Raw genomic sequence first — 25,576 nt, 5'->3', positions numbered from 1 at the left:
AAGACAGGAAGCAGAGCTGCAGGTAGCAGAGATGAAGATGCTGAGGTTCTCTCTGTGAGGAACCAGGATGGATCAGGAATGAGGACATCAGAGGGACAGCACATGGAGATAAAGTCAGACTGAGATGGTTCAGACACGTCCAGAGGAGAGACGGTGAATCTATCGGTGGAAGGAGTCTAGAGCTCCCAGAGGTCTAGAGGAAGACCAGAGAGGAAGATTCTGGATGCAGAGAAGGAAGACATGAAGGTAGCTGCTGTTAGAGGAGGCAGAAGACGGGGTTACATGGAGGAAGATGATTGGCTGTGGCGACCCTTGAAGGGAAAAGCCCAAAGGAAAAGATGTGAATGTAAAAAAGAATTTGAGTAGATCTTCTAAAAGTATTGTTACATAAATGTAATTTGTGCTTCATCACTAAAGTCAAAGGGATCTTCCTCCTGCAGTGACATCTGACTCTCAAAAATCCTCTCTTTTGGGCTGCACAACCTTTATGATGATCAAACAAACAAACAAACAAACAAACGGTGCATTTGCAAAAGCACTTAAGAAAATAAAGTACATTTGAATCCCTTTTTACTTGCAAATGCCGTTGTTTTTGTTATTTTATGGATTAAGAGACTCGATTTGAATGTAAACTGCTCATTTATGTGAATAAGCAGAGAAATGAGACGATCATTTTACAGGATCCATCTCATCTCAATTAGGACGTTGGAGGCAGTTTGAGTTTTGAGCGTCCGTTAAAGTGAGGAGATCTGAAAGAGAAAAACTGTCAGCGGGAAACACAGAGGAAGGATGGATTACAATTACCAGTACGAAGCCCATTGAGACGACTGTCGTTGTGATTTTTGGCTATACAAATAAAATTGAATTGAATTTTCTTTTTACCGTGTGTTATCTGTGCAGCAGTTCAGAGCATTTTTAGGGAAACTGTTCAAATGTTGCAAATTAAAAACATTGAAGGGGGGACTCCACGGTGGTACAGTGGTCGGTGAGCTGGGACCTTTCAGTGTTTGCATGGAGTTTGCATGTTCTCCTTGTGCATGTGTGGGTCTCCTCCGTGCACTCTGGCTTCTTCCTACCGTCCCAAAACATGCTTCACAGGTTAATAGGTCACTCCAAGTGTCCCCGTGTGTGTGTGTGTGTGTGTGTGTGTGTGTGTGTGTGTGTGTGTGTGAGCAATCGTGTGACCCTGCAACAGATGGGTGGCCTGTCCAGGATTTAGCCCATCCTCACCCAACAGCAGCCAGGAAAGGCTTCAGCAACCCCACAACCCCCAAAGAGGGTATAGCAGGTTAACCCTTGTTCTATCTTAGATGACCCCACCCTTACATTGACGTGTTCTCCCTACCATGACAAAGGTGGATAAAGGTGGAAAGATTTCATGTTATCCATGGACACCAGTGAAGATCACAAATCATTGAAGAAAAAAGGTTCAGAGCACTGTCTAGTGGGTCTAGATGACCCAACTCCCAATGTTAAAGAGCCTAGGATAGCACAAGGGTTAAGCCTGGTGTTAGGTGGATTATTTTGAAATAAGGAAATGTTTTTGTGGCTTCTCTATGAGCTGTCGATGTCTTCATTTGACAACTGTCAGCTCAGCCTTCTGGAGACAAAACCAGAGGAAACCCGAGGCTCGTCCCAGGACTCTAGTCGAACGCAAAGAGGTTTGAGAATGCCAGAAAAGATTCCCTGAACAGTCAGACAGCAGCTGCTGCATTAGTCATCAGAAACAGGGATTTTTTCTAAAATCTGCTTCAGTAAGACGTCAATATGAGCAAATTTCCCACAGAAGACATGGTCCAACATGTGGACTTTGCTTGGAGCCAGCATCTTGCAGGGATCCAGAGAACTGCAGGGCACATATTCCAAACCGGGACTTTGCTTTGACCAACCGCTGGCTCAGTTGTCAGCTGGAAATTCCACTAAGTCTATTAAAGCATTATGCATAGATCGCTAAAAGAATAAAAATATCAGCTTAAAGCTCCTCTAAATAAAAAGATATTTTAAAACGAACTTAGGGAACAGAAAAAGATTCTTATCAGTGGACCTCATGGAACGTGCAGGAGTGTAGGGAGTTGACAGGTCAGGAATATATAGCGGTTTGTCCAAAATTTCAATCTATTCTAAATGTAACAGGGAGCTAATGTAGCCATACAATCAAAGGGCTGACATTAGTTTGCTTATTGGTTCCAGATGAAAACCTTCCCGCAGAATTTTGGACAAATCAGAGACGTTTCAGAGACTGTTTGGTACAACAAGTAAAAAGCATGGATGATCAGCTGAAGGTCAGACCGGGGGAGGCTCTAGGGGTAGCCACATTCCCTACACGATAAAAACAGGTTTTCGCTCTGAGTTTTGAATGAGAAGCAGGACAAACCAGACACCGAGGTTCCTGAGACTAGGCAGGACATCAACCGAGGTGTCTTTTAACATCTGAGGAGAAAATGAATGTCTCCGTCTTTTGAGAGTTTAGAAGTACATGGTTGTCATGTAACCACACTTTGATGCTGGCCAAACAATCAAGTAGGTTAGACAGATTATTGTAACCGTTTTCACCGAAGGAACCTTAAAGCTGAATGTCATTAGCATCTAAATGTGACTGAATTTGCTGATGAGTCTCCCAAGAGGAATCATATAGAGAAGGAACAAATGGTGCCCTGAACAGAACCTTGGGGAACATCACTGCATGTGATTTTTTGTCAACAGAGTCAACAGCAACACTGTAGGTTCTTCTGTTGAAGTAGGAGCAAACCAGCGTATGACCGACCCAAATAAAGTTAGGAGTCCTGCTGTAAGTTAAGCTGAATCTTAATAAATAACGATTTGAATAAAGAAATAATTATTGATGTATGTCTTCCATCATCAGAAAAATGCTATAAGAACATGTTAAAAACACCATTTGCATTGGAGCGCGTCTTTAAAGTCACGAAGCCACACCCATGACTTCCACAGGCATGGGTACAAATACAAAACACCTGTCAGGTTACTCCAAGGACTGTCCTTCTTGGTCATATGTAAGGTGCATGAACCGGAACATTTCAGATATGCACCACAAATGCATTCTGGGAATTTGAGATGGTCATGATTGCGTGCGTGCACACAAATGAAGTTGCATTTTTTTGTCGTTTCTGTGTGTTTATCTAAATAAAGAAAGTGTCAGAAAAGTTGTTCCCCCCCCAAAACGTCATAATCTTTAAATCAGACTTGATGCTTTCATCATTTCCTCCAGAGCTTCAGAGCTGCATGAGGAGGGGAGGCTGCTGTGGACATCAAACATTAAAGCAGTGGCCAGCGTTCAGAGAGCAGCGCTGTGTGTCAGAGCCAGGACTTCTGGGAGCATGTTAATAATTCAGCAGTGGTGGGTTCCTCTCAGGGCAGATCGAGGTAAAAGCCTCCTTCCCTGCCTTCCTCCTCTGACCCTCACTGTGCCATCAGCAGCCAGTCTGCATTATTCATTCATCGTCATGACTCTGGGATGCATCAGGGACCCTCGGCTCGCTGCTTCAACCTCATCATCACTTCTTCACTCCAGTCAGTTGCCCCCCTCTCAATAAAATCCAGCTGTCCTAGTTTTTCCTTTGATTTTCAAGCAACCAAAACTGAGACCAGAGGAACATTTCTTTACTTTATGAGACCAGCAGCAGCACTTGCAGGGGTCAATCACAGCTTCAACTACTTTTTTTTTTAACCTGAACTTCTTTTTGGCCACCATGCAAGGAGGCCGATGATAAATAAAATACACACATTTTAGTGTGACACTTGCTAACAAACTAGCATGTTTTTAACAGAAAGTTAGATTTCTTTCTGCAACTATGCTGTCTTCAGGTCTGATTTCAGAGCTGAAGACGAATAAAGAAACACAAGACTTTAGCAGCTAGACGTTACTGAGCAGCTGAAGTTTTTGTTAAGCAAAACGAACATACTCAATTGTTTAATGGAAATGTCTAGCCCTGACATTGTTACATAATCTTCATTCTTTGAGTTTGAGAGATTTGTGGTTCTTTGAAAATCCTTTTGCTCATAAAACCTGCCCTGAACCGGTCACAGTGAACACAAAGTCAAACCGTTACCTTTTACATTTTCATTCATCCAGTTGGATTCTATTGAAGGTGTAGGTTAACGATGAAGAAATCTGACTTTGGACAGCATCTTAGAGAAGATCTTTAATAAATAAGATAAAATGTGATAAACAGAGACCAGCCAACTGCAGTGTTTTTCACCACATATTTAATATTTTTGTCCTAATATTTCTTGACAATTGGCGCTCTTGCCTCACAGCAGGAAGGCCCCTGGTTCAAGTCCCGGCTGGAGGACTTCCGTCCCATCCCTCTCTGTGTGGAGTTTGCATGTTCTCCCCCTGCATGCGTGGGTTTTCTCCGGCTTCCTCCCACTGTCCAAAATTGTGCTTCATAGGTACATTGGTTCCTCTAAGTTGCCCATAAGTGTGTGTGTGTGTGCATGGATGTGTGATTGTGGCCCTGCGACAGACTGGCGACCTGTCCACAGGTGACCAGGATAGGCTCCAGCAGCCCAGTGATCCCGAAAGGGACCAAACGGATTAGAAGATGGATGAATTTCTCGATAGTTGATCACTAAAATCGATGCAATCAAAAATAAAAAACGATTAAACTGCCAACTAGTCAAATAAAAGTAACTTGCCAAACATAAAAAACAATAATGTTAGTATTTCTGTAAACTGTCCTGAAATAATCTCAGCTGTTTTTGTGTCAATAAGTCCAGAATAACAGCAGATCCGTTCAGAATGATCACCTTTCATGATGTTTTTAGACGTGCAGCGCTCTCACTGCCAGGAATATGAATTGAGATGGAATTTCTCCCCTCTGATGGACAAAAAGGAAATGTTTTGAAGCTGAAAAATTTTTAGATGCACCGAACTGTGAGAGAGGAGCGGCTCTAAGTATTCCCAAATGTCTGGCTCCTGTTTCTAGTTTCTGTTTCTGGTCAACAGTGTCCAGCTTCTTAATGCCACACAGCCACGACGTATATTTTGTGTATATTGCACAGATAACAAATTGGTCATACGTCAATGTACAAACAGACCAACAGTTTGGACACACCTTCCCATTCATTTGAATGAGAAGGTGTGTCCAAACTTTTGGTCTGTAGTGTATGTGGAAAAAGTGAAAAAGTCGTGGTCTTTACGTGAAATTTTCACAGATGTATCATGAATGAACCACGAATAAACCACACAAAGAACACGTACATCAACGGAGAACGTGAACCGTGCATATTCATTGCGTTGTTTATGAACAATTCATTAGTGAGTTGTGCGTCAATTACATAATTTGAAGGTGAAATGTGTGCCGTTTACGGGATAAATATGCTACACGTCGGTGGTTCATGCGTCATAAGTCCGTTAGACATACGTGGAATGATCGTGGAAAGACACAAATTTGCATAGGTATCTCACAAAAATCACACACAATTTTGTAAGATTTAGGTAATAATTGCGTCGTCCGAAACTCTTGGCGGACATCCGAGCACATCGATGAATGACGAACGCAGGAAAAACATATAAATCACGCATGAATCACCAAAGATCGACATTTCCTACGTGGAAAATTGGGTCAGACCATCAGAATGGCTGTCACTGAAGAACAACCCCACCATTCGCACACGGAGGCAGCACATCCTTTCATGACATCATGAAAAGCAAAGATGGAGCAGGACCTTTTTTTAGGAGAATGTCAGGTCTTGGCTAAGACTTCAAACTGAATCAAGGATCAAGTCCATCAAGGCCCCAGCTTACAGAACTTAAAGGACCTGCTTGGGACGTCTTTGTGTCAAAATCCCAGCAAACCCTCAGGGATCTCTTTGAGTCCAAGCCACAGCGGGTTTGGAAACCTTCATAGGTTTAAGACCTGTTAGTTGAGTTTGCAAAACAAAAAACTGTGCCTTATATGGTTTCTTTCTGATCTTTAAATAGAGTAAACAGTGATCTAAATAACCTCTCTATTGTTCAAAGGGCTTCAGAACATGAGGAAGAGGATGCATGAGTTACTGATGAAGAAGGACCAGAATTCCATCTTCCTGTCCCCGATCCAGCGTAATCCTGCAGTTCCGGGTCTCTGTCTTCGTCTGGGCTGTTGGACATGGAAGCTCCGCCAGACACAATCATGGAAACACACATTTGCTTTTATTACCATTTACTATTTACAGGAGACTATAGATTGATAGACATTTCTGACATAGACTTTTTTTTTTAAACATTCATAGTTTGAATTCCACAATTTTCTTGCCCCAAAAAAAGTTTTTCATCAACGGTAACAAAGACAGCCTTGAAAGGACGATAAGTACTCAAAACGGTTCTCATTTTTGTAGATGCAAATAATTTGACAACAAAGAAACAGGTAAACAGAGTTCCCTTAGGAGGACTTTTCCCTCACAGCCACGATAAGTGGCTACAAAAGACTAGAGCTCGTCTGTACATGCACTAAAGTGCTACTGCAGAAAAGGCATGCAAACACGTTTCTGATATTCCAACCCCTGCCTGGAAAATATGCATGAGGTTCTTTAGGTTGTCGTCAGCCGACGTCTACACGCAGACCGAGCCCAACATTCATCCCAACATAGAAATAGATCTCATTAATGACATCATGTGATTCTGACCAAGCAGAACTGCTTTTTCATTATTTGCTTGTGTGTGTGTGTGTGTGTGTGTGTGTGTGTGTGTATGTATGTGTGTGGCTGTTCCTCTTCTTCAGCCTAAAACAAAATCTTTAAACACTGAATCCTAAACAAAGAACAAGCTCCTTACAAAAGAGCCGGACTGAACCACTGCAAGACAAACCAGGGAGAAATGAGCTGCAGCCTTCCAACAAATGAGAGAAAAAGTCCATCTGCTGCAGCTGAGTTGCCATTTTGACCTGGAGAAAGTCCAGACTTGTGGCTGATTTTCATAAATGCATTAAACTCATATCTGTTTACAAACAAACGAGGGAAAACGAACTCGAATGCAGAGGCACCTCTTGTGGAAATGTCCGTTTGTGTTCTGATATCAGTGAGTTTACAGTACAATCCAGGTTCTTCTGGTTCCTCAATGATCCGCTGGTGCTACTTGAAGGGTCCACCCCCCCCCCCCTCCTTTTGAACCCCTTTATTCTGAGATCCCGGGTCTTTTCAGACCGAGGTAGAGGAGGGGGACTTGTCCTCAGGCCGGCTCCTCACCCTCCAAGATGGGTTTCCGGCGTCCTGGTGGTGGGTAGGTGAACCTCCTTCTCATGGTCTCACCCCTCTTTAGGGAGGAGGAGGAGGGGGAGGGGGAGCGGGGGGCCCAGCGAGAGGGGGGTCGGCGGTTGGCGGGGCGGGCCGGTCTCATGAAGCAGGAGTCCAGGGGTGGAGCCACCGGACAGCGAGGGAGGTCCTGCTGAAGACAAGGAGCTGTCAGAGAGGGAGGAGGGCATGTGGCCACAGGAGGGACAGCAAAGGCCGAGAAAGATGACCGAGGAGGATCAGGAAAGGGAACAAGCCCAGAATGAGGATGCTGAAGAGGAAGAATGTGCCCTCAAAGATCAGATAGGGAACATTTGCAGATTCACAAAGAATGTTAGGCTGAAGTTTGACCGTCTTTGACATTTGGCAGCAGGTTGTGGTCACAGCTGCTCCTCTTTCTTGTTTTAAAAATACGATGTTAACATTTTGTTCAGAGCTATTTTAGTCAGAAATAATTCAGATAGAACAGTTTGTTGCTTTTTCATTTTTGTTTGATTAAGGGAGATTACTTTTTTTTTTTTTAAAGGAGATTTCTAGTTAACCTGGTGCTTTAACTCCTGGTAAGATGACCCTCTGAGGACTGACCAGCTTCATTAGGGGGATTCTGATTGATTGGAAGTTTAGTTTTATGCCCCAAACAATACAGAGTTTAAAGAAATTCAGCAAAATATTTGCTCATCCCTTAGATTTTACACTTTTTTTAAAACCTCTGGATTAAACCTTTGGAGTTTAAATTTAGCCATGGAGTTGCATCAGAGAGAACAAAATCTGCATTCCCCACAGATTACTTCAATTATTGTAGCTGATGAGTTAAAGGCACCTCAAATGAACTGGCAATCTGCTAAAGAACGTTTGAAAATAACAGATTTACTCCTCATAAGGACTTTATGTATGGAACTGCACTGAGGCAGATGTTTGAGCTGCAGCCCACCTCATGACGCACATCCCTTAAAAAAACAATCAGAGGATGTAGTCGTTACCATTTTTTCAAATGGGACAAGCTTTATTCATGAAACAAATCATATTTGGCTGCAGCAGGAGCATAAAGGTTCCTATTAAACCTAATTAGTACTTTGATGAAAAGTTCATTTGGGTTGACTTCCCCTGCTGCAGTTTATTTAATGAAGATTTCTAAACACAGAGCTCCCATATTGATGGCTTCTGATACAGAATTATGTACAGTAGATATCTGAGCTGCACACACCCAGCTCCTCAACAGCAGGAGAATAACTTCAAAAGTTGGGGAACAAATCTCCTGGTACTTTAGGACGTGATGGAGTGAAAATCCCACCCCCAGCCTGATTTCTAAAGGCCTCGTCACATTTTAGCGGATGGATGGGGACACTGACAGCAATGCAACAGCCCAACTCTGCTAAAAATACCTAGCAGCCTGGCTGCAGGGGGGGAGCAGGACAAACACTCGTGACAGTTTACCTGCAGCAAGCTCTGATCAGGTGTTCATAGAAACAGATGATGGATTTCATTCACAGAGGAAACAGACAAAGCTTCTCCAAAGGGAGGCTGTTCTTTAAACCCCTCTGACCAGGCAACAATACAGCAGCCATCGGAACGGCACGGTGGTACAAAAACGCTGCTACAGGAAACTGCATTTTGTTTGTGGAGCGGCTATAATGGAGGAATCCACCATCAAACATTTAGATGCTTAGAAAATAAACATTATAAACTTTTATAGAAACACATAACTAGCTGTAAATAACAAAAACAAGAGCCAAGATTGCTCTGCAATCAATCTGCAAAAACTCATCATCAAGAGGGACACATGCATACGGTTGTACTTTATTGACTTTTCATTTTTTGTTTTGCTGTAGTTTTCTGTTTAAGCCCAACTCTTTCCAGAATTATAACAAAGGGGGTCTACATTTTATTCATTTGGCTTCTTTAGTTGTCGAATTTAATGTAGAATACACCAAACCATCCTTTATGAGAATAAACTGTTACAAATATTCCTGCAGCCTCAAAACGTCAGGAACAAAACAAAGTCAAAAGATTACAATGAACTGATTGAGACATCTTTGCGTTGATCTCTCCTGCATCCACAGACAGGACCGTGAGAGTCTGGACTTTCTTCAGGTCAAATTGTTCTGTCTGGCATCACAAACAGCATGCATAAGACAAAAACAAAAACAAAACAACTAAATCTGCATTCAGTTTCTGTGCAAACGAATTCTGTCTGAAAAGGAAAATTCCTCAGATTGCCGCTGAATAACGTCTGTGCTATAGCATAGCTGCTGATACTTTGGTCATGTTAGGAACACGCTTACACGCTCTCTTATAGTTAAAAGTACCACACACTTCCTTTCTAAATATAAACAACATGGTGGGCCAACAAAGACGTCTCACATGGGACTCATTTCTTTGGACAGGTGTCGTTAAAGTTAAAGTTATTTACAGATGTGTGTGTGTGTTTTTTAATCATTCTTCTTTCTCGAATTTTTTCTGACTTGCTTTTTATTCTTTTATCTCTTTTATTGCTGTATTTGCAGAAGAATTCAAGCAATAGAGAACAGGAGCCAAGGATGCAAACTCTTCAGACAGTCTGGAAAACAGTTTCTGATAGGATGCTGAGCAAAACAGAAAGACCATCCTCAATCTCTTTTTGAAAGCAAAAATTAAAATGTAAATTGAAAACTCACAGAAATGTTAGAACTTGTGAACATTGTCTGTAGAATATTCCTGTCAAGTTAAAACATTGATCTGAATTCTCCATTTTCTCACCAAAACATAAAAAGGCATAGATATTTCATTATCGTTTCCATGTTCTATGATTCTTCATGTGCCATTAATACTCCAAAGACAATAACATGCAAACAAAGCTGTATATTTGGGGTTTTTCCCTCTACTTGGTTTGACACAAAGTAATTTCTGAAAAGGCAGCTTTAGAGCTGAAGCAGAAATTTAGAAGATGGGATTGGATTGGTCCCAAACAAAACCACCACTGCAACCAAAGCTGCTCTCCCAAAAACTCTTGGGACCAATAAACTCGCATTATTGTTTTCTACATTTCTGGCTGTGTCATCCTATTTTTAATAGTGTTTTTATTTCCCAACATCAAGAACACCCTGTCACAATATGAAATGACAGCTGTTTACCTAAAGGTGACATTTTCCTTTGAACATGCAAAGTGTATCAGGAGAATCAGTTAAATAGAATGAAAATCTGCAAACGAGTGAGAGGTGAGGGAAGCGTGTTAGCGTTGACTTCTGACGTTAGTCTTCAGAGAACTCGTTAGTGAGAGAAATGAAAGAATGGTGATGGAAAAAATTCAGGTCTCTACTGACAAACAGCTCTGTTTAAGAGGGAAACAGAGGAAAACAGTACATCATCTGGTTACAGAAATGGTGACGTAAAGAGGTGAACCTGAAACAGAATGTTAGAGGAATCTGCAACGCAAACACGTGAATGAATGTTGGTGACGCCGAGTCGTTGCACAGCTGTGACATTAAGATGCAGCAGGACAAAAAATCACGACATTACCTGATGAGTCACAGGAGCTGCCGGGACCATAGCAGGGATTTTGCGCAATCAATCATAATCTCTATTATTGACAACACTGGTTTATTGATTTATGCGATTATACTATTCAACATATAAATATATTTTAAATACATAAATTTCAGAATACAGATTTATATCACAAACCAAACCAGAAATGCATACAGTATTTGGTATCAGAGCTTTTACACTGATTTACTGAATTTATCATTTGTTTGACAATACTTAAAAAACTGTCAATAGCTGACAATCTTTACTTTTTTATGCAGAAGTACTGAGCAGCAAAAATGTTGTCACCTGTATGTGCCACAGTCATGGTGTACCACAGGGCTCTGTGATTGGTTCCATACTTTTCATTTTAAACATGTTTTTATGAGTTTACACTGCTGGGTAGGAAGGCATAGATGTTTTCTGCTATGCTGATGACAGTTTGCTTTACTTGTCACTGTGCAGTGCATTTCTATTACATCAAACTCTCCAAGTTTGTTCATAAGAGACTGTTTGGCACTATGTTTTCATTCAGAATAAGTCATCTTTCAAGAACGGCGTCCTGTCATTTACATAATTGGACAAAAATATTGACGACAGGTCTGCTACTACGGAAATCATTTGTTGTGTCAATGCTTTGTTTTTTGTAAAAATGCCACATTTAACTAAAATCTGATCGTGTAAAACGGCATCCAGAAATATGGAAGAAAAGTATGGAAAAAGCAAAATAAAATGAAGGATTGGTTAGAGATCGGTTAGTGAAAATACCAATGAAAATGAAAAGAGTTACGGAGTATTTAAGTGATTTCTGCATTTTACACACATTCCACAAAAGTAAAGACAAAGAAAACATCATGATTTGGGTGAGAAATGTGAAAAATCTGTTTTATAAAAGATCAGGGACTTTGACCTGCAGCATCCTTTGAAACAGGCCGTCTTTAAAAAGAACGAACATTTAGCAGATCCTAGATTCTTTTCTTTCTAACTGCTGAATAAAATATCAGTTGAAATTAAATACTCGTAAAAAATACAATTGCATATTTATATTAAAAGAGAAATATCTTGTTTGGTTTGAGGGATTTGCATTTCCAAGAGTTAAGTCAACAGGATTTATCAAGCAGCAGCCATTTAAGGCCTTTCATTTATAAAAGAAAACTGCTCGAATCTTATTATGTTAATAAAGTTCAGCTGTCCCAACTTCATTTGAAATCAGCTACAAGTGTGAAAACACAACATATTTTTATAAAAGAATGAAAATTTTGGAAAGCTAAATCTTGTCCTTTTCTTTTAGGTTTTCATACTGTACCAACATTTCTGGTTTGAGGTTTTTCAAAACTCTAACTTTGTAGTATCTATTCCAACATTTGAGTAATGATTAATGGACAACCACTGCATGCAAAACCACTGATATGGTCCCACAGAAAATACTTAATGGTCCAGTTAAAGAAGTAGCATGCATCTATTCACACCAAGGGACAGATGTGGGACCCCTGCACCACTTTGGACACCACACCAATGTCCTGACCTGCCAAGCATGCACTGATGAAGAGGAGGGTGTGTGTGTAGAGGGTCTGCAGGCAGGAGGTGAAAGGTCCTGTGGTTGGTTAACCCACCACCAAAGGAGGAAGAGGAGGAAGAGGAACTTACATCGTGGAGACGGGCAGAGTTAGAGCCCCCAGGGAGTGGTTAGTATGACAGTGTGGTTCTGGATCAGAGCACAGCAGCAGGAGGGAGGAGGAGGAGGAGGAGAACGGAGACATGAAGCCCAGAGGAGGTGGGAGAGGGGAGGAAAAATATAAAGCGGGAAAGGTTAACAGGCGAGCAGAAGCCAGTCGGAGATACATGGTACGTTTGTTCCACTGAAAGCAGAAACAAAAGGTTCAGCCTGATAAGCACAGAAAGCAGCAAACAGCTGTTCATTCACATCTTGATAGAAGCAGAACCTTCATGTAGAAGCTCAGCTGTGTGCTGAAGAGCATCAGAGATAATCTGACCATCAGGATGGGAGGTCAGGAGAGGGCTGGGCGAGGAGGCAAAGAACCTTAATTTAAGATTTTAAGATTTACTGATATTGTCAATCATCTGTATTACACAGTTTAGTCTGTGATCTGAAGGCTAGTGATGAATTTACACGATGATTGTTTTGCTACGATGAACTGTTGATTCTGTTTAAATTACATCACAGATGAACGACCTCATGAAATAAACGCCTGTGTTCCAACACACACGTTTCTTCTGTCCTTTCATATACTGTAGATTTTTGTCTGTTTGTCACCCACCTTCTCCTTTCAAACAAATAAATGAAGTAAAACTCAGTTAAATCTGTTTAAAATTTTCATTTAAAATTGTTTTGGGTGGTGAATGCTGAAATTCTACATGAAATTATCAATCCAGAGCCTAAAACATGCCTGGAAATATAGGAATATTGAACAGCATGCAAAAAAAATACACTGTTTTGAGGTAAACTTGATTCTATAGCCATCATGCAGTTAAATCACTCAGACTGTATTTTATTATTTTAGATCGTTTTTGTCATATCGAGTCAAAAGTTGGTTAAAAAAAAACCCTATTTCAAGAAATTCTGACTTTTATTTTCAAAAATCAGCTGCAGCCACGTTGAAGCAATGTTCACTCTGAACACGCCAACGTGTGTTCAAACGACCACTTTCAATAAAAAGTTAACGTAAACACACCTAAACACGCATTTCTGGCTTCCACGTTCAAAACTCTCGGGGGTCACGCGTTGCTACTCAAGTTTTTACGACCACTTTCAGGCACCAAGCACAAAACGCGCGTTGAAAGTTAAACTTTGACCAATCAGGGACTCGGATTTAGCAGTGATGTGTTCACAGAAGCGTTTGAACATTGACCATGGAGGATAACTTAATAAGTGCAGTTTGTGGTCGCCTGGAATTCTACCATACCAAGTCTTTCATTTATTGGAATAGAGCTGTGGAGCTGAGGAGGGGGACATGAGCTGGTAAACAATAAGAGTGAACACCATATGCTAAAAGCCTGTACTTAAAAGTGCTTTCTTTGTTGTGTGGTGTGTATGTAGTGTAAGGGTCGTACATTATAGATCAGTGGTCGGCACTCTTTACCACTCAAAGAGCCATTTGGACCACAGAAAGTCAAACACGGGGAGCTGCAACATCCTTTGGAAAACCCGGTGATTCCAGTGAACGGGATCATTTCACTCGTTTTTTAAGTTTTCCATCGTTATTCACTTCTCATTCAACCCCATTCAACAGGTACCGTCTTCAGAGGTGGTCCTAGCTAGTTTGACGCCCTTGGCGAAACAAAATATCCGATTTATTTTACTTTGTTATTAAACGTAGGTAAAACATACTGGTCTAGTTGAATTCACGACTAAGATATATTATGTTCACACTAAACACGCATCAGTTTGTGTTTTCTTTCTGAAGGCTGCTTCTTGTAAAAATGTCCACATTTTTCTGTTCTTGCTTCTTTTCTGTTTTCTTGAGATGAATCCAACCCTGACATGATTATGAATGAATAAATTCTAATCATTTCTGTTGGCTTCATGAATGAACATCAATGGAAACTAAAGAACTATTCTTCTGCTTTTGTGCCTAAGTGCCACATAAAACTGAACAAAGACAAACGATTGAGTTCATTACATCTGAAGCATCGACCGTATGAGTACGGACGAGAAGCTTAGATGAGATCCACCAATGAGATCATTAACAAGGCTTGTCTCATCATCATCAACTCTTCCTCCTACACGCTCGCACATCCCGATGGTGTTAAAGCCACCACGACAATCTTAGAACATAATAGTTATTTTACAAAACCACAGAGAGCTGCAGCAAAAGGATGAAAGAACCGCATGCTGTCAACCCCAGAATAGACATCTGCTCATTCCCTATTATTTGATTGAAATTGTATATTTGTGCTTTAGGATCAAGATAAAAGGGTTTCAACAAGATTTAATTGTGAATTTTAACCTTTTTCCTAACCTGGTGTCTACAGTCAGGGATGTTATGTGTTCTTTCTGCTACCGCGTTTGTGTGTTTATACTCTGTCTTTAAGCAAGAAACACTAATATCAGAAACAATCATCTCAAACGAGTCTAATCTGGTCACTTTGCTTCCAGTTCTGCAGTTGTATAAAGAACAGCAAACTGAGACAATGCAAAACATGACTGACAGTTGTCAGAGCATGCTCAGTTTGCTGTTCTTGAGCTGAGGAATTGAAGGTCACATGTTAAGCAAAAGTCCCGCCCCCTTTTGGAGCACAACTATGATCCCAAACTGAGAGTAAACCAAAAGATTATTTCTGTTGTTAGTTTGCCATTGTACACTCGTACATATAGAGTTATACCACAGACACATAATGTCCGTACTGCACTGATGATCTGCTGTCACCCGCATGATTCTGCTAACAAAGCCTGAGGTGGGTCACTTTGACTGGAGTAAAGTGAGCTGCTGAGGCTGCTGAGTGGTATAAAGAGGAAACTCAACAACAATCCAAATATAGACGATTGTTTGGGTCAGAGTAAAGTGAGACTTTTTTGTTCAGTCCACCCACCTGCCAATCAAAGAAACACACCCCTAATATTGAACAAATTTCAGCTGTAAAACTCCAAACAGCTGATGTACTCTCACTGACCACTTTATTAGGCACAGATGTAAAACTTCTTGTTACTGCAAATTTCTAATCAGCCAATCACATGGTAGCAACTTAATGCATGTAGACGTGGTCCAGTTCAAACCGAGCATCAGAACAAGGAAGAAAGTGACTTTGAACGTGGCGTGGTTGTCGGTGCCACACAGGTTGGTCTGAGGATTTCAGAAACTGATGATCTACGGGGATTTTCACCCACAACCATCTCTAGGGTTTACAGAGAATGGCCCAAAAAGTTCTGGGGCAAAAAGTGTATACAAGTATATATAAATATATTTAAAAAAAATCACAGATGTCAAGAATAAAAAATGAAGCAAGAGACTTCTAATAGATTTTTAAAACCAGACTGCAGATGTGTTTATTTTTGGTGTAAAACTGGACTTCTGATCATAAGGAGTCAAAGGCTAATTGCTTTCTATTGACACCAGCCCCCATTGAAAGAACTGCAGCCACTTTCAGGTTTGCTTTTAACACAGTTCTTGCTTTACAGACTTTATTTTTCTTGATCCTGCATGTTGTCACTTCCTTCCCGTTATCAGATATGTAAACCAGATTTCAGTCAGACTTCAGCAGCGATTGAAGCACAGGGATTAGAAAAGACAAAATGTGGTCGAGAAGGAAGTTCAGAGTGTGTCTCTGCACAGCAGAGGTAGGAAGATAAGAGCTGGAGAGCAGAGGTAAATATTTCAGCATTACCATTGAATCAGTCAGTGCTTTCCATCTGGGAAAAAAAACATTAAGATTTCAGTACAAGTCATCATTTTACCATGAGAGACAGATGCAACAATGTTTGTCTTTGAATATTAAAGGGAACTCCAAGGCCAGTCATAAACATGGAGGCCAGATCAAATGAAAGATGACGGAGAGAATCCAGTGAGTCTGTATATTTACCTCCATACATCCAGGCTGTCCTCTGTCAGAGTCCGCCTGCCTGCCGTGGCTGCTCTGCCCTGCCTGCAGCCGCCTCTCCTCCCTACAGTTCTGCTCCTGCAGTTTCTTGTTGAGGATGCGGGCTGCGTTTTCAGCCAGGGTGTAGCCTGGGGGGGCTGACAGGTCCTGCCGGATGGTCACCACCTCTGGGTTTTTGTCACCCTGCGTCTCCACGATCAGCTGCACGGGGCTGGGGGAGCGCCCCCGAGCGGCCCGCTGGCACTCGTGCCCACTCCTGGAGTCGGCAGCGAGGGCCCTGTGAGCGGGGCTGAGCTCTGTGGTGGGGGGTGGCGTGGGGTGGGAGCGACTCGGAGACTTATTGAACTTCTGCATGGAGTCGTAGGACACGGGGGTGTGGTCGATGATGTTGAAGAGGCTGGAGAGGCCGTCGTTGATGGTGGTGTGCACGGGGCTGTCCCGGGTTGTGGTGGAGCGCGCCCATGCTGACTCACTGTTGCCCTTCTGAGGCGTGGTGGGGGTCGGGATGCGGCTGTTGTTTTGGAGTTCGGCTTTCCCGGGTATGGATGGTTTCCGCTGAAGCTTGGGCGAGCCGTACTTTGGCGAGCAGCAGGGACGATCAAACTTGCTCTGCACCACGGGGGAGTACTGAACCTTCCTTGTGCCACGTGACGGGGAGGAGATGGGTGTGCTTCCTGCTTTCGGTGTGAGGCAACGGTGGGGACTGCTGGTCAAGTTCCGGAGCAGGTCCGTCTGCAGACCCACGTTGATGGTCTGGGTGGTCTGTGTGCCCCGTGTGGTCAACCCGTTGGTCTGGCAGGCGATGTCGCGGACTGCAGGTCCCTGAGGAGAGCGGATGGCGTTCCTGACGGAGATGGCCACCTCCTTCATGTCATCGCTCAAATTTTTGGCGAGCTCAAGCTCCAGAGAAGACGCAAAACCCACTGTGGGACACACAGGGGTCTGACTTTGAGGAGTCCTTAGCCCCCCGCCCTCCAGGATGCAGGGCCACCGCACGCCGCTGAACACCTCATCGGACGTGCCGGCTGCCACCCCAGCCTCACCCTCAGCCCTGCCTTTGCTCCCCTTGGCGTTTAAAGAATCGGGGTCTTGGGCAGTGCCGCGCTCTGCTGCCACATGTCTAGTAGGGCTGTGGAGCATGTGAAGCCCAAAGTGCTCCACACCTACATCTGCTGCCCCAGTTCCGTTGCCCCTGAGTGGGGACTTGTGGCAGTGCTCGGGACTGCTCAGGGTGCTGGTGGTCAAGGTGGCGGTGGTGGTGAGGAACCAAGAGGGTGGCTGGAATGGATTGGGTTCCCCTTCTTTGACCTCTGCAGACGTATCTGTCCACACTTCTCGGATTGGATGCGTCACCGGAGTGGACACAGGGAAGTCCCAGCCCTTGTTGTTGAACTCCTCGATGTACTTCAGGTCATCTGGAGAAAGAGGAGGAGTGGCGTCGTCTTGGCCGTAATCACCCTGGTGCGTCTTGTCAGGGAGGAACGGCGAGCTGTCCATCAGCCGCTGAAAGTCGCTCATGGAGCACACAGACTTGGCCCTGGACACAAAACCAACACAGCCATGGTTGATGTCAGATGGCAAGCTAGAAAATATTTCAGTTTAACTGCAACAACATAAAATAAAACTACTAAAATGTGCCAGATTTTATTTATCAAAACAACTCAGAGCTTTTTGTTGCTTGAAACCTACTGAATTATTTATCGGCAAAGAGATCTCCATCTCTATCCTGCTTTTAAAGGAAACTACAAAGTACCCCCCCCCCCCCCCATCACTTCAAGTAACACTAAAGAGAATCAGCAGTTGATCTCTCCGGAGACTCATGTCTGTGTGTGTGTGTGTGTTGGTGTGTGCGTCAGAGAGCCACCACAAATGCAGATCGTTCTTGTGACACATTTATCGCTGACGTGCTTTTGAACTCAGATCAACTTCTTCAAGAAATTACCTGAGCAGACTCCCTCCTTCTCTCATCTCCTCCTCTGGGGAGGCAGCAGATTCTTCTCGCTCTGAAATCTCATTCAGGGCCTAAAAGAAGCAAAGGTAAACATGGAGGCGGTAATAGCAGAAAATGAATTAAATTGATAAATGCAAACGAAACTATAATTCTCTTTAAAATACACCTTTTATGCCTTGAATCAAAGATTTTTTTATTTTACAACAAACAACATCGAAAGGCCAGAATGCAGGTTTGCTATGTTTCTGAAAAAGACCTATTTAGCAGTTGTTTCCTCAGCAGCCATTAAAAACAATCCAAAATTCCAAATGTCTGCTGTTAGGGGAGGTCTGTGGTAACCTCAGCACACCACATGGGGCAGTATGGAGGGGAGTGACACCAGGACAACTTTAAATCAAGATAGTGGACCATGAAGGACAACATTGCAGTTTCTGGTTCCAAACAACACAAAGCAGCAGTGGATGCAGTTTATTTTTCCATAAACAAGAGCTGCAGACATGGGCTGGGGGCCCACCAATGACCAGACGTCTCCTTGGGTCCTGCATATGAGGAGACGGCATTGATGCTCTTCGTTCGATGAAGACTCTTGCTGTGGTTGGACCACTTGGAACATTGTTTTTCGAGCAGGGCTTTGCCCTTGCTGGGTTTCTTGGGAGGCATGTTGTCTAAAAATGTGTGAATATGTCAAATTGACAAAATTATAATGTGTGCTCAGAATGTGAGTTGCGAATGACCAGCGGGGCAGAACGGCCCGCTTTTTATAACGAGCTACTGGGCAGCTGGTGGCACTTAATATGGACGTCTGCCATCTGCAGACATGTACACATCCTCCAATCAGAGCTCGCAATCCAGCTGTCACTGCCCTATGGCTGCCGTTCTTTTAATGACTGATGCTTGATGGCCGCCGTCTAGATTCATGACCAGGCCGACAATTTTTACAAGACAAATCGGGCGTCTAATCTTGAAGATTCTGCAAATGCATCCACATCACGTGGTGGCAGTTGTGTTTGTGACCGTACCTTTACTGTTCCTTGAAAACAAAATCTAACTTCACAGTAATATCAATTTTTAAATAACTTGTCCTGTCTGACAGCCGAGCAGACAGATAGCATGAAAGAGTTTAACCCTTGTGCTGTCTTGTGGGGTCCAGATGACCCCACTCCCAACGTTGGCACGTTAACGTTAGGGAGTGGGGTCATCTGGACCTGGTTTGGAGGAAAGGAATTGATAAAGATGACTTCTTTTACCTCCTTCATGCAGGGGAACCTCTTTTCTGCTTCCAGCCTGGAGGGTGGAGGGACTTCCAGACAGCTAAGGGGGTCCAGGGACAGAGCATCCAGAAACAGGTTTTCTGTGGGGCCCTTGAGCCTCATGGCGGCCCCCTGCTCCTCCAGGGTGGCGTCAGAGTCGGAATGGGAGCGCGTGGGGGGAGCGGTAGTGGAGGTTCTGAGGCTTCGAGGGGATCTCGGAGAGTTCTCCTGAGGTGAGAACACCCCCCTGTGGGCAGAGCTGCCATCTTTGACGTCAGGGCCCTCCCCTCCTTTGGTGTTCAGCTCCCTCTGCATCTACATGACAAGTGACACACAGAAAACCTCTTCATGGTGTTCGATTGGACTGGAAATGAAAAGGTTTTGGAAAGATGCAAAACTGAAGCTTTAACACGAATTTGTCCGCCCTTCAATCAGAAACCCTATTACTTTCACAGAGTGTTAATGTCTTAATGAAAACAGATTAACTGTTTTTAAGAGATTCCATCCATCCATCCTTCAGAATCCATTGAATCCGTTTCTGAGGTCACAGGGCTGCTCGAGCCTATCCCATATGCAGTTGGGTGACGGTGGGGTACAACCTGAACATGTCAGACTGGAGAAAACCCACACATGCACGAGAGAGACATGCAGATTCCACACAGAAAGGTCCCAGGATGGATTTGAAGCATGGCTTTCTCACTGTGACGCAAAGGTGCTAACCACTACACCAGGAGAGGGCAAACTAAGGCCAGGGGCCACATGCGGCCCGTTTAATCTGGAATAAATTATATCGGTGATCCTTATTATTTCCCCTGTAATTCTGGTGTCTCTCCATAGACAGGGCACAAAAAAAACATTGTTTAGGTGCAGAAAGTGATTCTGAAAATTTTCATGTATGTTTTCCGAGTTGGACAGTCATATTTCTGATCTTTCCAACACCACTTGAACACAGCATTTCTCTAAGTTTGCGTTTTTCCCTGAGGGACATCAACCCATTGGCTCTGAAATGAGAAAATTCAGTTTTTCCTTTTTTCTTTGAGAGTTTAAACCATCCGTAAAATCGACATTAATCTTGCCGCTTGTGCCAGGAATATAGATTTTATTAAAATATATAAACACTAAACTTTTTTTTGTCAACAAAAGTGGATCCAGTTTTAGTGCAGATCCGATGAACTTCTCTGTAGCTTTCAGCCCTCTAAACTGGACCGGAAACAGGTTCTGTGTTAAATCTCATGTTCAACAAACAATCAGTCCTTTTAGTTCCCCAAAAGTTTCCAGAATACTATAGATAATTCACTGTAAGCATCCTGCTCCAGACCACAGTTCTAACGTTTTCAGTGTTTCTGAGCCGAGCGTCGTCTGCTTGATTGTTTTCTGCAGTTAAATGCTGAACTCTGCATCCCTGCCTCTGCACTGATGGCTGTGCTCTGTGACAAATCAGAAGTTTGTTCTGCTTCGTGTTTGACCCTTGTGCTATCCTAGGCACTTCAACATTGGGAGTTGGGTCATCTAGACCCACTAGACAGTGCTCTGAATCTTTTTTCTTCAGTGATTTGTGATCTTCACTGGTGTCCATGGATTACATGAAATCTATCCACCTTTATCCACCTTTGTCATGGTAGGGAGAACATGTCAATGTAAGGGGGGGGTCATCTAAGATAGCACAAGGGTGAACAAAAGCCTCACACCTGTATTGTGTAATGGTGGTTGAGGTGGGGTTGGGGGGGCTGCTTCCTGTCCATCAGGCACAGATGAGGAGCATGGTTGCAGTCAAATACAGTGATGTTTTTACTGTACTCTGCTAAAAATGAAACAGATTCAATTTGGAGTTGGGAATTTTTCCTTCTTTTTTCTCTTCCTTCTGCTGAGGTTTATGCAGCAAAAACATTACAGAAGATTTGATCTGAATAAATACATGAACTATTTCTGACTCGGCCTTGAATTTAGAGCATCATTTTACTGCGCTGCTCTGAAAATCCTGTTTTGGGTGTTTCTAACATACTCTTGTGGCATTTTTCTGATGATAGACGACATATATCAAGAAAATTAAGCTTCAATTTGCATTCAAACCCTTTACATCAGAGTAAATGAAGCCTCACATTCCTTTCTGTTTGGAACGTGAATAAGTCCTCTATAAATTAGTTTCACTGAAACAAAACCCAAAGTTCCAGAATTGACGACAAACTGAAACAAGCTGTTGGATCAGTGTTACCCAACCCTGGTCTTCGGGAAACACCGTCCTGCATGGTTTCCATGTTGCCCCGCCTATGCACACCTGATTCATCATCGGGCTCTGCAGAAGCCGGACAATTCATCAAGTCATCAGAGGCAGGCGTGTTGTAGCAGGGTGGGATTAAAAAAAATGCAGGACAGTTTCCCGAGGAAACACCGTTAGATGATGAGAAGATGAATGTTCCTTGTTTTTCGGAAACTCCGCCCTCTCTCACCCTCTCCATCTTGCGGTGCAGCTCCCTCATGCTGCTCTCCCACTCCTGCCGCTCTCGGCTGAAGCGCTCCAGGAGCTCTGTCCTCTCGCGGCTCCACCTCTTCTCTCCGTGCTGCAGCTTCCAGCGGAGGTCCAGGGATGTGCTGTGGCTCTCGGCCAGAATGCGCCGATGCTCCTCGCGCTCCTGCTTCAAGGCCCGCTCGGGCTCCGGATCGACCTCCCCCCCCTGCGCCTCGCCCCGGGCCTCCTCCTCCAGCTGCTCAAACAACAGACACAGAGGAGTCACTGCAGTGAAAAATGACAGAGGACACTCTGAGTCTGTTCATTTATCATGTTTGTAGATGAAGGCAAAGTCAAATCAGCAGCAGCAACTTCCAACTCAAGAAGGTCACTTTTACAAGTTTGTTCATGTCGTTCTCCAAAGAAATGTTATTAGACTCTGAGGTGCTGATGATTTTGAACATTTGTTCAGTTTCTAGTCAAATAACCTGATTAAACGACCAAATTCTCCAGCAGGAAATGTTTCCATGAAATTTTGAAAGCGTTTTACAAAAACGTCTTCCACTACAAACCTGTTTAATGTAGCAGCAGGTCTACTGTCAGTCATTTCAATGTTGTCTAAGCCAAATTTCAAATGCATTGTCAAACAAGCCATTCTTTTTCTACGCATGCCTTCATTTAAGGAAACAAAGGTTCATTTCACCAGCAGGTTTTAAAAAGAATGAGCAGCGGCTGTGAGGCTGAACCACCCAACACCAGACGCAGAAAAATGCTGAGCTGGGAGAGACGTCCTCTGCTCTGATGGGCTTCCTGAAGCCCATTTCTGAGCGCATAACCAGAGGGAAGCAGAGTGGAGCAAGAAGAGGGCTCCACATGGCCTTATCAGACAAAACTAAGCACATTAGTTCCCTCTGCAGCCCTCGCTGAACTCTGCTCTGCTGAAGGACTCAAGCATGTAAGAGCCTCGTGGATTAAAAGCCGGAGAGTTGAAAAGATAATCTGCCGTCTATAGTTCAAGCCTCCTAATTGGTTTAGAGATGAGAGTTTTTCTTCTATAAGATACAGGACGCATCAAGAGGGACTGTGTCTTTGCGGCGTCTGACTGGAAGCAGTTTTTCTCTGCATTGCTGGTGGCAGAAATCCGGGTCTCCTGACTTTAAAGAGGTAAAAACATATGACGGTTCAATCAGGCTGAGCAGGAAATGCTTTTGTTTTTCTCTATGCCAGCAGCTTGGGGGTTCAAACCAGTGACTACAGACTGCCTGAAAGCAGATTTTCGTTTGCTTCCTCTGTAAAGGCCAGATTAACGCAGCAGAAGCTTTGTCCAAAACAAAAGGAACCCAAAGAACAACCTCCAACAATGTCTTACGATGACCAGAAGTATTCTTTCCAGATCCAAATGACATTTTCTGGTTCCACACAGCATGAGGCCTGTAGAGTCTGAGATGAAGCTCTCCAGATCTTTTGCAAAAATGTGAAGGATGACTTTTTACTTTGTCAGGATTTCCACTGTAAGGTGTTTTGCACACTTTCAACCACTGAATAAAGTCACTTAGTCATGAAAAATTCACTTTCAGAAGTCTCCAAAATGACTAAGATCAAGAAACCCAATCTATTCTTTGCACATCCCTCATATTCACAAAAGTAGAGCCTTTCTCAATTCATTCTGATGTGAACTCGGAATATCAGGCAACTAGAAAGTCCAACATCTTCATGTTGTGTGATTCTGGTCTCCGTCTGACAGACTTCTGGTTCATCTGCAGCTTAACTGAACAGAACGACGACAGGCTGCCGAGCAGAAAAAGCTCAACGGCTACAAGTTTCAAACTCATTTCACTGAGAGAAAGTCCACTAAAGACCTCCCAGTGTGGGAGGAAGAGGCCTCACCTCTCTGGAACTGTTTTTAGAACAGAAACATCTTCACAACTGAAGTCAAGTTTCACTAAAATGTTTCTAAATGTTGTTTTTAAAGACAGAAATGTGGCTTTTTTCCTTTTCTGGATCCCAAAGATCTCCCGTGCCCACTGAATTATTGCTGATTTCATGGGGGAAGTTCCTCCGCTGTTTCTCCGCTGTTTTAGAATCATAAACTAGACTCTAAAGTGTTTTCACACCAAGAGCATTTTCTTCAAGTGCTTTGGAACCTGCCAGTCCTTTCTTCAACCATCGTTCACAGACTTCAGTCCTCCAAAAATGGTCAAATTAGGTTGTCTCACGAAACACAATTTTCTTTTTCAGAATTGCAAATGTTTTTTCAGAACAATAGTTGCTAGGATACAATCTCTGTGATGCCGGGATGCTAATATACTCTCAAGCATTTTGTGAAGCTGTTCACAGTGTCTTTGGTTGAGTCAGATGGGCTCATCATACTGTATCAAGCTGTCAGACCTCCATGGGTTAGGACTGAGCAGCAACAGCAAATCCAACCCAGAGCTAAAGATTCTCAGAAGAAATGGTTAAAGTCTGATTTCTAGACATTTCTTTGTCAGATGAGAGCTGCATTAGGAAACAGCTTTGACTCATATCAATGTTGCTGCACCTTTTACTCAAGATGTAGCTAAACATGAAGCCAATAAACATGAAAGCTTTTTTTTAGATGGACTTCCTGCAACATGTTTCTTGTCATCCTGCAGCTTAGTGGGAGAGGTGGCGCTTCTCCCCACAGTTACGGGATCTGTTCCTTTAACAGTGGACGCTGAGACGCCATCTGTACCTGAGCAACCTGGCACCTCATCTCTGTCCACTTGACCTCCCAGGCGGCTTTGTCATTGGCGTAGGACTGCTGCAGTTGGCTTCTCCTCGTCTCCTCCTCCCGCAGCACGTCCAGCAGCTCCTCCAGGAGCGTCCGCACGGCCTGCAGGACTCGCCGGTTCTCCCCAAACTGCAGCCGCAGTCAGACCAAGCATTGACCAGAAAACAGCACAAGAAAACATCCATTAGGCGCTGAGCATCAACTGCTTGAACTGTTTGGTGGTCAGGAAGTCCATCAAAGATCAATATATTGATTGGATTTACATAAATATTTATACTGTTCTGTATTGCTTTCATTATTGTCTTTTATTCTTATATTTCTTTGACATGATGGGCACCTTTAATTTCGGTCGTGGTTCTTTTATGATGAAATAAGCATTTTATTCTATTCTATCAGTTCTGCTCTCTGTTCCCTGAGTGAGGGATTTCTGCATGCATCCTAAATGAAACCTTGCACAGATAAACGAGACGTTCATTGAAGCTGCAACAAAAAACAGCTGGGATCCTTCTGGGGGGAGCTTGCAGGCCCGACCGGACACAGCCAGGCTTTCAAGTGACTGTCATCACCTCGAGGTGTCACTGCAGCGCTTTGGGCTCCGTCAGCTATGGAACACTGTGTCAGACGCCGAAAGCTCCGCTCCGGCGCTCCAATCATTAGCTTTCCACAGAAGCAGAAATGAGCGGGACGGGCTTTTTTCCTCCTAATGTCACAAATGGAACTACTCAGCTTGACTTATTGAACAGAGCAAAAAGGTTTCTGTGCACACGAGTGTCAACCGCAGTAAAATGAGTAAAAAGGTTGAGTGCAGATGGAGCCTTCCTGTCAAAACGTTGCATGAATTCTGATCCAAAACGCTGACATTCTGTTTAATATTTGAATATTTCCATCAG

At 43.3% G+C, this 25,576-nt stretch overlaps 1 protein-coding gene across 13 annotated transcripts in view; it reads right to left on the bottom strand.

Annotated features, from left to right (window-relative positions):
* Positions 1-6,132: 6,132 nt before the first annotated feature.
* Positions 6,133-25,576, bottom strand: part of mtcl1 (microtubule crosslinking factor 1) — a 62,365-nt gene continuing 42,921 nt past the window's right edge. For 2 of the 13 annotated variants that reach the window (XM_078935303.1, XM_078935306.1), the window contains 7 exons: positions 24,648-24,815; positions 21,936-22,190; positions 21,701-21,781; positions 19,486-19,803; positions 18,230-18,309; positions 16,270-17,824; positions 6,133-7,384 (listed from right to left, as the gene is read on the bottom strand). In XM_078935303.1, the coding sequence (XP_078791429.1) occupies positions 7,169-7,384; positions 16,270-17,824; positions 18,230-18,309; positions 19,486-19,803; positions 21,701-21,781; positions 21,936-22,190; positions 24,648-24,815 (2,673 nt within the window). In that variant the 3' untranslated portion in view covers positions 6,133-7,168. Of the gene's footprint in view, positions 7,385-12,378; positions 12,437-16,074; positions 16,100-16,269; positions 17,825-18,229; positions 18,310-19,485; positions 19,804-21,700; positions 21,782-21,935; positions 22,191-24,647; positions 24,816-25,576 lie in introns of all 13 variants that reach the window. The other 11 variants (XM_023965339.2, XM_078935312.1, XM_023965338.2 and 8 more) reach the window with 9 other exon arrangements.

The sequence above is a fragment of the Oryzias latipes genome, chromosome 17 (genome assembly GCF_053564925.1).
Source record: "Oryzias latipes strain Hd-rR chromosome 17, Olatipes_Hd-rR_3.1".
NCBI classification, from domain to species: Eukaryota; Metazoa; Chordata; class Actinopteri; order Beloniformes; family Adrianichthyidae; genus Oryzias; species Oryzias latipes.
The sequence above is the reverse complement of the archived record's forward strand: the minus strand, read 5'-3'. Positions and strand labels throughout refer to the sequence as shown.